Here is a 9,604-nt window from a genome sequence, read left to right as displayed (position 1 = left end):
GGAGGGAGGGAGGAGAGGGAGGGGAAGAGGAGGAGGAGGAGGGGAAGGAGGGGAGGAGGGGAGGAGGGAGGGAGGAGGGGAGGGGAGGAGGGGGAGGAGGAAGAGGAGGAGGAAATACCTACTTGGCCAGAGAAGTAAGGTGATGTGCATATAGCACAGCAGAGACTCAACAGAGGGCGGAGCAGGGACATATGGGACCTGGGTTTAAGTGTATGCAGGCACACAGAGTCAAGTGTGTTTATAGGCGTCTCCACCTGGGAGACAGGTATGTGTGGAGGTGCATGTGTGCAGAGGAGTGTGTGTGTGGGTGAGGATACACGGAGGAGGTGGGTTGTGACTGATGGGTGTCTACACCCTGGGGCCTGGAGACATCACCTATGTGGTGGCTGGATGGTGTGTGTGTCCCTGGAGGTACGGGGGCATGGGAGACCCATCACCTGGATAATCATAAAGACAATCTCAATGGCTGGAAAGATGAGTTCCACTTCTGACTTGCAGTGAATGTGGCTCACATCGTAACCCATTCGAAATACATTCAGGCAGACGGTACAGCTGCCGAAGAGCACCAAGGAGCCTGGCGGGGAGAGATGGGGGCAGATGGGGGCAGACACTTGCTCAGTGGGCATGGTCTCCTTTCCCTGCCCTCTCCACCCACCTAGCACTGGACACTCACCCCTCACCCAAATGGGTCCTGCGTGGGGGTCACGGTACAGGACTGCGTGGGGTTTCCGTGTGGTACCCACTGTGTAGTAGAGGAGCCACAACAGGGAGAGGACCTTCAGTGCGGCCAGCAGGATCCACACATCCCCCAGAGTGACAGACACCTTGTTGAAGATCATGCTACAGATAAAAGCCCCACCCAGGAATACCACATTGAGAGCCAGGAGCCCTGAGAAGAGCTGCCCGGCCTTCTGAGCCTGTCGGTCTCTCCGCAACAGCAGGGAGAAATGCCGAGCCAGCCAGGACTTCCGCTTTGGGGGGCTTGGGGGCCCCGCGTGCTTGGTCTCCATGTCTGCTTGGTCATAGGTAGATGCTGACTCAGTGGTCTCTGCTTCTGAGGAAGGCATGGGTGCAGGCTCAGCAGGGGCTGGAGAGGGAAAATAGATCAGTTGGCAAGGGGACCTGGGTTGGAATCCATCATCAGCTCCTACGGAGCCTCTCTAGTCGGGACATTAGAGCTCCTGATGGGACCTAAGGTTGATACAGACCAAGAGATATACAGAAGCCCTCCGTGCTGCCCATGGGCACAAAAGACTGGTTATTTTGAATACACCTATCCATGACTGGGCCAACTCATTTCTGAACTCAATTGCTCATCCTAAAGTGGGTTGATGTTTTGCCAAGACAGTGAGGGTCACTTGAGTACTGTCCTGTCACTGGGCCTTTTTCCAAGCTGAGACTTCTAACCAGCAAAAGTCACTGTGAACCTGCTAATGTGTGAAGGAGCTCCACCCATGAAATCCAGAGGGGTGTGATCAACCACAGTGTTCTCTGTTGAGTAGGATCCTGAGGCTGAATCTGAGCTTGGCAGGAAAGAATTCTGTGGTCTGGAATAATACTCTATTATGGAGTGTCCATAGATGCTGGCAAGGTCTAGGTGACACCCACTGGGTTCACAATAGAGTTTCTTCTGGGGGAGGGGATGAAGGGACTGGAGGAGTTTCCTCTAGCTTCAGCCTTCTTCTTCTCCTCCTCCTCCTCTTCTTTCTCCTTCTTCTTCTTCTTTATTTTTTTAAATATATTTATTTATTGTATGTATGTGAGTATACTATAGCTGTCTTCAGACACACCAGAAGAGAGCATCAGATCCCATTACAGATGGGTGTGAGACACCATGTGGTTGCTGGGAATTGAACTCAGGATGTCTGGAAGAGCAGTCAGTGCTCTTAATCATTGAGCCATCTCTCCAGCTCTGCAGTGTTCTTCTTAAATAAATAAAAATATCGCTATAATTAAATTTATCTTATAACTCCTTAAAGGTGGAAGAAAAGCTCTGGGGTCGACTTGCAATGTCTGCCACGTGCACAGGATGGGTGAAGATCAGCACGAATGCCATGCACTTGACTTTCTCTGCCTCAACTTCTGTTGCCCCCCACCCCCACTTCCAGCTGCATGCATAGCAAGAGGCCACTACCATGACTGTCCTCTTACCCTGAATGTCTCTTGTCATTTCCTTGCTCACCTGAAGCTTTCTTTTAGGCCAGCCACTTGCTTGGACCCAATCTTGGGCCACTCAACAGCTGTAGTGCTGTCCCTTGGGCCACTTGAGCATTGCTCCTCCCCAGTGGACCTACTGCTTCTGCGTGCTTGCCAGCTCTGCTGCTCCCTACAGAGCTCCTGCCACCAAGCATTCTGGCCCCTGGCCTCTGAGTTCATACCAGCTTACCTCCTGCTTCCTAATCCTCATGATCCCAGAGGGCTTCTATGTTCACATCTCCTGGCAGTGAGCTGAGCTTCATCCTTGTTTCTGTCCAGACTCTGCATCCCATCAGGCTGGGGGGGACTCAGGACCCCAAGGCTGTCCACCCCAGCTCCCATACTGCCTGCCTCCTTCCTTCATCCCTATTTCTCTTCCTCTTGGTTTCTCTCTTATTAGCTCTCTTCCTTTACAGACTGGCTCTGTAGCCCAAGCTGGCCTTGAACGCTCAGTGTTCCTGCCTCCGCCTCCCATGTGCTGGGATTATACATACCTGTGCATACCTGTACCCCTATGCCTCCCTGGCTTCTCAGATCAACCACTACTTTAGTCTGGAGCCTATCTGCTCTCTCCTGGGCTGGCCTTCCTGATTACAGTGTCTGTCCCCTAATAAGAGTTCTGCAAAGACAGCCAGTTGCCCTCAGTATAAAGTCCAAGACGTGTGGGGCCTTTCTGAGTGAAACGAGACACTGTGTGCTAATGAGGGCCTGGTGCACACGGTGTTCAGGGAACAGTGGCCCCTGCTCCACTGCAGCTTCCTGTTCCTGCCTCCACCCACCCCCAGCACAGGCTCAGGCTCAGGCCCTGCTGCTCTTCCCATGGGCTGCAGCATCTTGCTGTAGTTCCCAGAATGCCTCTGCTGTGCTCACCTCCCTATCTTTGTACATGCCCCCGTCCTTTGTCTACGATTCTCACCCTCTTGCTCTTTGGTGACTCCAGCTGGTCCTCAGGCTGGGTGAAGGTCTTTGCTTGCCACCCCCAGTATCCTTTGTTCATAGCATTGCCCAAGATACTTTATCTTCATTAATGGAGCTTTGTTCTGCTTCTTCTTCAAGACCAATGGTTCTCAACCTTCCTGATCCTGCCACTCTTAAATACAGTTCCCCTTTTTGTGGTGATTCCCCTACCATCAAATTACTTGGGTTGCTACTTCATAACTGTCATTCTGTTAGTGTGAGGAATCATAATGTGAATATCTGTGGTTTTGGGTGGTCTTAGACAACTCCCATGAAAGGATCATTCACTGCCCCCCAAAGGATTCATGACCCACAAGTTGAGAATCACTGCTCAAGACACTACTAGGGCCTGGCAAGGGTGGCGTATGCCTTTAATCCCAGCACTTGGGAGGCAGAGGCAGGTGGATTTCTGAGTTCGAGGCCAGCCTGGTCTACAGAATGAGTTCCAGGACAGCTGGAGCTACACAGAGAAACCCTGTCTCAAAAAAAAAACAAAAACAAAAACAAAAAAAAAACAAAACAAAAAAGACACTACTAGGCGACCCTCACCATACTGGCCCTGACCACAGCCTCCCAGGCCTATTTCTCCACATGCTCCCTGGGTGATACTGAGAACTGATGCCTTCTATTCTCTGGGACAGTGAAGAAATAAACTTTGGATCCTTTTCAAGATTTTTAAAAACAGCTTTCTCTCCTTTGCTAATCCATGTTGTCATCTGTGGGCCAAGCCTACCTCCTCCCATCCAGCCCCTGGCCACACCCCAGGGTCCACATATCCATTCGAACCCAGATTCCATGTTTTCCACGTGGTCTCTTGGCTCCTTCTTCTGCTGTTCTTCCTTGCCTGCCCACTGCCACCAATGATCCTCACCCAGCCTCTTCATGGGGGGAGCCTTCACTCTGCCCAAGCAGAGTCTTGGCTACTTTATTGGGCCACCCCTCTGCTGAGCATGAGTGTGCACCATCCTGGGCTGGTCCTCTCAAGGGGACTCCTCTGGACAGAGATGAGGTCCTGTTCCACTCCACCTCTCCAAGTCTAACACAGCCCTAAAGCCCACCAAATGCATGTCCTGGACTCCGGCTGTTCCTGGGGGGATTTCAGCACCACAGCTGTGGACAGAGACCCTCCCATTAACGCTTTCCATCTTTCTGCCGCTGAGGAGGTGTTCCAGATGGTTATCTTTTACATCCCTCACCCAGGTTGAGCAAGGAAAGCTCCCAGGACACCTCCCTGCTCCTTCTCTGCCCGCCCTGGTGGCTCCACCTCCTCCTCCTCACAATCTGTCCTTCCTTCCCCACCCCCTACCGATCAAGAGCCCAGATGGCATTTAGCATCTCTGTGATCTCGGCCAAGCTACTTGGTTTTTGTAGTCTGGATTCCCGCGTCCATCGGTGAAGTGAATGAGCAACTATGGAACAGTAATGCCTGGTGCTCCGTAAGTTTCACTTTCTCACACCGCATCTAGCTCCCATCCCGACCTCCCAACCCCCACCTCCACCCCCGCCCCCAACCCTGTGAATGTTAGACCGGTGCAGTACCGCTGAGCTGCATCTGAAGCCCGGCAAGTTACTGAATGAATAAATGAAGGAATGGCTACATGATATCAAGCCACCCTCCGGAGTCTCCTCAGACTTTAGTGATTTGATGCATGAGCATACACGAAGAGCTGTGCCTGATAGAAGTGTGTGACCTTTCCAAGAGATCAAGATCCCAGAGGGACTAAAGGGTTGGAGTTTTCGCTCAGACTGCAGGCCTTGGGAGTGGGAGGTGTGGGGGCCCTGGAGCAGAAGGTTCCAGATCCTCTTCCTTCGGATGGTTTCCCCTGTTCCTCTGTTCGGCGGTTCAGTGCTCCACCAGCGGTTCTCAAAGGGGCAAGTACGGTTCAATGATAGGCCAGGTGAGCAAGCACCAAGGGACCCAGAAAAAAAGAGCTAGAACAAACGCGCGTGGAACCAGCTAGAACTCTGCCACCCTTGGTACGCCTCTTAGGCACGATGCCAGTTCAAGGGAAGTCCTAGACACCAAACTGGTTTATGGTCGCGTTCAGAGGCAGCCAACGAAAGATGAACCGTCGGGGCCACGGGACCGGTAGTACAGGGCCAGCTCCAAGGGAGGCTGCGGAGCGCTGGCAGGGAAACTTTGGGATTTTGTTTGGAGCAGGGGTTGGGGAAGACCTAGGCAGCCTTAGTACTGTATTTTTTAACCAACCATATATCCAGGTTTCTGGTTTCGTTCAGGCCTGGGCACTGCCTTTGATCTATGAGGACCCTTGAACCCAGGGGTGAGGTGGAGATGAGGATGTGGGCGCAGAGCCAGAGTTGGGATGTGTGATACAGAGGGGACAGCCTAGGGTCGCCTCACTCACTCTGCTCCGTCCAATCCTTGGAGCGCCTGGATCATGAACCCCCACTTTGGAGCAGTGAGTGTGAAGATGGGCTCCCAGAGAAGGTTCAGTCAGCTGTCCCCGGGCGCTCGGGGGTGTCCCAGCTCGAGCTAAGGAACCCTACCTGAAGTCTGCGAAGCCATGGTCGCGGGCTCCCCACCGCTTGGGTTGCAGCGCGGATTCTCTATCCTGGTAAGGTCCCAGGTGCCCTGGGACAGATGCCTCGACGCCCTTTCCACCCTCCGACCCCCCCGCGAGACTGCGCAGTCGCCGCTCGGGCTCCAAGGCCCATCGATTTTTCTGTTGACATTGGGAATCTCATTAATCCCTTGTTAATTACTCCGTTGGGGGCTCGGGCACAAGTCGGGAAGCCAATGACGAGGCAGATAGGCAAGAGGGCGTGGCAGGAGGCGTGGCGGACGCCAGCTGCAGGGTCTGGGTGAGGGCAGCCCCCAATGGAATGGGGTGCCTAGTCATCAGGTCCGCACAGAGAGCTAGCTGGCTTCAGGCCATACTTGCCTGTGGCGGCTGAGCTGTGAATGGGAACTTCCCCTCTCCCCGGTCCAGGTCGCGTATTTTCTACACCCTGTCTAGCTGACTGAGCACCAAAGCGGCTTCTCAGAATCATCTCCGTCTTACATCGAAACTGAAGTTGGGATGGAAGACACCCAAGGTGGGAGATGGGATTAGGATTGGGGGTGTGTGTGGGCAGAGTGGGAGGAGGTAGTCCTTAGGACCTCCTCTGGCTCCCTTTTCTCTCTCCCTCGAATCCCCACCAGTCTCTATAGCCTTACAGAGACCATGGACCTCTCGCTGATGTCAGAAGCCAGGCCCGCTTTCTTTTGATGTCTCTTGAGGTCTCTTGTTCTCACCCCCAAATGTCATCACTCCCACCTGGCTCTCCCTCCTGACTCCATTCAATCTCTGACTTTCAACAAAAAAACAAACTGGCTGGGGCCGGTGAGATGGCTCAGTAAGTAAAGGCGCCCAGCAAGCTTGATGCCATGGGTTCCATCCCCGGGACCTGTAAGGTGAAGGGAGAGAATTGATCCTGCAGATTGTCCTTTAACTTCCGCTGATACACCACAGCAGGAGAACACACATACACACACACACACACACACACACACACACACACACACCACATTAAAATATAATAAAAATTAAAATAAACAAAACAAGCTTAATGATGCACACTTGTAATCCCAGGACTTGGGTGGGGTATGACCATCTGGGGTTAAAGGTCTTGGCTGCAGAGGGAGGTACAAGCCAGCTGGACTCCAGGAGATCCTGACTCAAAAACAAAAACAAAACCAAAAACCACCTCAATGTAACACAAAAGCAACTCTGACCCTCTCGCTTTTGCTGCTCCTCCTGCCTTCCTCCATCTTTATACATGTATTGTGGCTTTGGAGAGGATCCTCTAAGACCCTAAGCCGAGTAAGTAAAGGGAGCCCGTGGAGGTAAGGACTCTCCCCGCTTCCGTGAAGCTGGGAGCACCTGCTTCTTCCTGCAGTATGTTCCTGTCGTCTATACTCATGACCCTGATGTCCGGAGATGTTTGAAGGGAAAATGTCTGCTGCTTTGGGTTAATGGGGTTAGGCTCAGTTGGGCAGGAGGATTACTCCTGTGATTCTACAGCACAGGAGGCTAACAATGATTGGCAACAATCCATTGTGTATTTCTCAACGACAAGGAGAGGAGACCTTGAATGTTCCCAAGACACAGTAGTTTCTGCCTGAGGTGACCAATATTCCAGTACTCAGATCTAAAAATGCCACAATTTCTATGTATCAATCAAAACAAAACAACAACAAAAGCCTCTGCTGCTCATTTAAAAAAAAAAAGAGTTTGAGGGCTGGGGAGAGAGCTCAGTCCTCAGAAGATTGCCACATAGGTGTGAAAGCCTGAGTCGGCTCTCCAGCACCACCTGGAAAGCTGGGTGTGCGGCACACTGGTAACACAAGGGCCAGGAGGAGAAGCAGGAAGAACCCTGTGTTAAATGATGGGAGCTGGAGAGAGCTCAGCAGTTAAGAGCACTGGCTGTTCTTCCAGAGGACCCACATGGTAGCTCAGGACTATTTGTAGCTCCAGTTCCACAGGATCTGATGGCACACATGCAAGCAAAACCAACGCTGGCTCACGGGTTAAAGCACGCATATAGATCCCCAAAACTCACATAAATCACAAACATCCCATGGATGTGGCAGCTCTTGTCATTCCAGCCCTAGAGGGCAGAGATGGAGTTCCCAGAGGTAGCGGGCTACCAAGATTAGCCATGTAAGTGAGCTCTGAATTTGATTGTGGGACCTTGGATCAAGGAACAGGATGCTTCCACATGCTCTCACATACATGCTGGCACTCTTCAATGCATGTGTATACACACACACACACACAGGGAAAGGGGGGAACAACATGGAGAGCTCCTGAGGTTGACCTCTGACCTCTATACCCACCTACACATATGCGCAAGTGCACACACATACACACACAACTGACAAATTATTGTTGTTGGTAGAAAGGCTCTGGTTCTTTATATCCACAAGCCTCCGTTTCCTTCTTTGTAAAGCATGGGCATTAGATGAAATCAGTCCTCCCTGACTTTCCTGCATCATAAGAAAGATGATCACATTCACGGGTACTCGCTGGTTCCTCCCGGTCACCCTGTTATCCATTGTTTAGAAAGCCTGCTGCATAGACCCAGCTTAGCCCACTCACCAAAAAGGTGGATGTCTGGAAACAACCCTAAACCAGCTCAGACCTCCTGCCGCCATTTCAGGTGAGGCTGAGGCAAGAAGAGGGGACAAAGGAATCGCTTACAGGTTTATTGGTCCCATCTCCAGAGAGTACACAGGCCATGTGGCTGGGAGCAAAGATAGAGCCAGAGATGGTATTTCCAGATCCTGTCTGGTCCTAGGGGATGCTACAGGGAGCAGTTGCCCTGCCTCCGTCTCCCCAGGCTTCAGGGTCATGCAGGAATAAATGGGCATGTCTTGATTTTAAAAACTCATCCTGGAAAAATAAACTGTAGTGAAAATTCTAGTCTGGGGCAGGTGGGGAGCGAGTGCCAGCCTGATTCACTCCCAGGTGCTGGGGTTCCTCTGCCCCATCTCTTGGTGGAGCATCAGGACAGTACGTAGACCTCCAGCAGACTGGAGACAGCGTGCATTCGGTAGAAGATGCCGAAAGGCAAGCAGATGTTGACGATGGCCGCCCAGAGGGAGTAACCGTAAAAGTCTACCTCCACAGTGTTGCTGAAGTGCGGGCGGGCACCGAAGGCTGGCATGATCCACAGCTGTGTGGGAAAAGGCATGCGTCAAGAGCCTGCTTGTGACTTGTGTGAGCTTTGCTGAGCGGGAAAGAACAAGATCCCTTCTAGCCTTCTAGTTTGGTGGCCACTGGGGACTGAGTGTCACCTAGGGCTGACCTCCAGCATTGTGGAGCTGAGAAATATGTCTAACTAAACTGTCCCACTCATCCACCTGAAGTCACTTATCATGGCCTCCCTGTCAGATGGAAGCTTTAATGTAAGAAATTGATAGAAATGCTGAAGGAGCTGGGCAGATGTGTGCTTCAGTGCTGGTGGCAGACTAGAACCAGTCAAGCCTAAGGCCACCCCTGCTCCGACCCTCCTCTAGTTCCTATCTACTTACTCCCCACCCCTCCGATGTATAGTCTAAGGCTAGACTCGTGCTTCACCCCCAGATAGGAACTCAGACCTTATGGGTGTGGGATATAGGGCAAACGGTCAAGTGTTCAAGGCTAGCCTCACCCCTAAGTCAATTAACTCCCGTCTCAGGGGACATCACATCCTCTCCCGAGTCTGTTTCTGTTCTAGAAAATGAGCAACGGGAAGGATGCTGTCGAGAGTGATTTGAACTCAGATACTTGGAGAAAGAACAGCCTTTTGGAAGGCAGCTCCCAAGCAAGAGGCCAGGCTGAAGGTGGGGGAGGGCAGAGGCAGAGAGGCCATGTTCCAGCATGGGCCCCCGGACACAATGGAGTTCTCAGCCTTATTGCTTCTGTTAAGATCAGGGGTTGATGACTGCTTTTTTTTTTTTCTTTTC

At 52.1% G+C, this 9,604-nt stretch overlaps 2 protein-coding genes across 3 annotated transcripts in view; both read right to left on the bottom strand.

Moving 5' to 3' along the window:
- The window catches only part of Otop3 (otopetrin 3), a 13,412-nt gene extending 7,585 nt beyond the window's left edge, over nt 1–5,827 (bottom strand). Inside the window, exons 1-3 of the mRNA XM_031352105.1 lie at nt 5,662–5,827; nt 674–1,087; nt 438–574 (exon numbers count right to left, since the gene is read on the bottom strand). Coding sequence (XP_031207965.1) covers nt 438–574; nt 674–1,087; nt 5,662–5,680 — 570 coding nt within the window. The 5' untranslated portion in view covers nt 5,681–5,827. The remainder of the gene's footprint in view (nt 1–437; nt 575–673; nt 1,088–5,661) is intronic.
- A 2,521-nt stretch (nt 5,828–8,348) lies between these two features.
- Nucleotides 8,349–9,604, bottom strand: part of Otop2 (otopetrin 2) — a 10,896-nt gene continuing 9,640 nt past the window's right edge. For both annotated transcript variants that reach the window (XM_031353802.1, XM_031353801.1), the window contains exon 8: nt 8,349–8,832. In XM_031353802.1, the coding sequence (XP_031209662.1) occupies nt 8,662–8,832 (171 nt within the window). In that variant the 3' untranslated portion in view covers nt 8,349–8,661. The remainder of the gene's footprint in view (nt 8,833–9,604) is intronic.

Source organism: Mastomys coucha, unplaced genomic scaffold, assembly GCF_008632895.1.
Source record: "Mastomys coucha isolate ucsf_1 unplaced genomic scaffold, UCSF_Mcou_1 pScaffold5, whole genome shotgun sequence".
Lineage (NCBI taxonomy): Eukaryota > Metazoa > Chordata > Mammalia > Rodentia > Muridae > Mastomys > Mastomys coucha.
The sequence above is the reverse complement of the archived record's forward strand: the minus strand, read 5'-3'. Positions and strand labels throughout refer to the sequence as shown.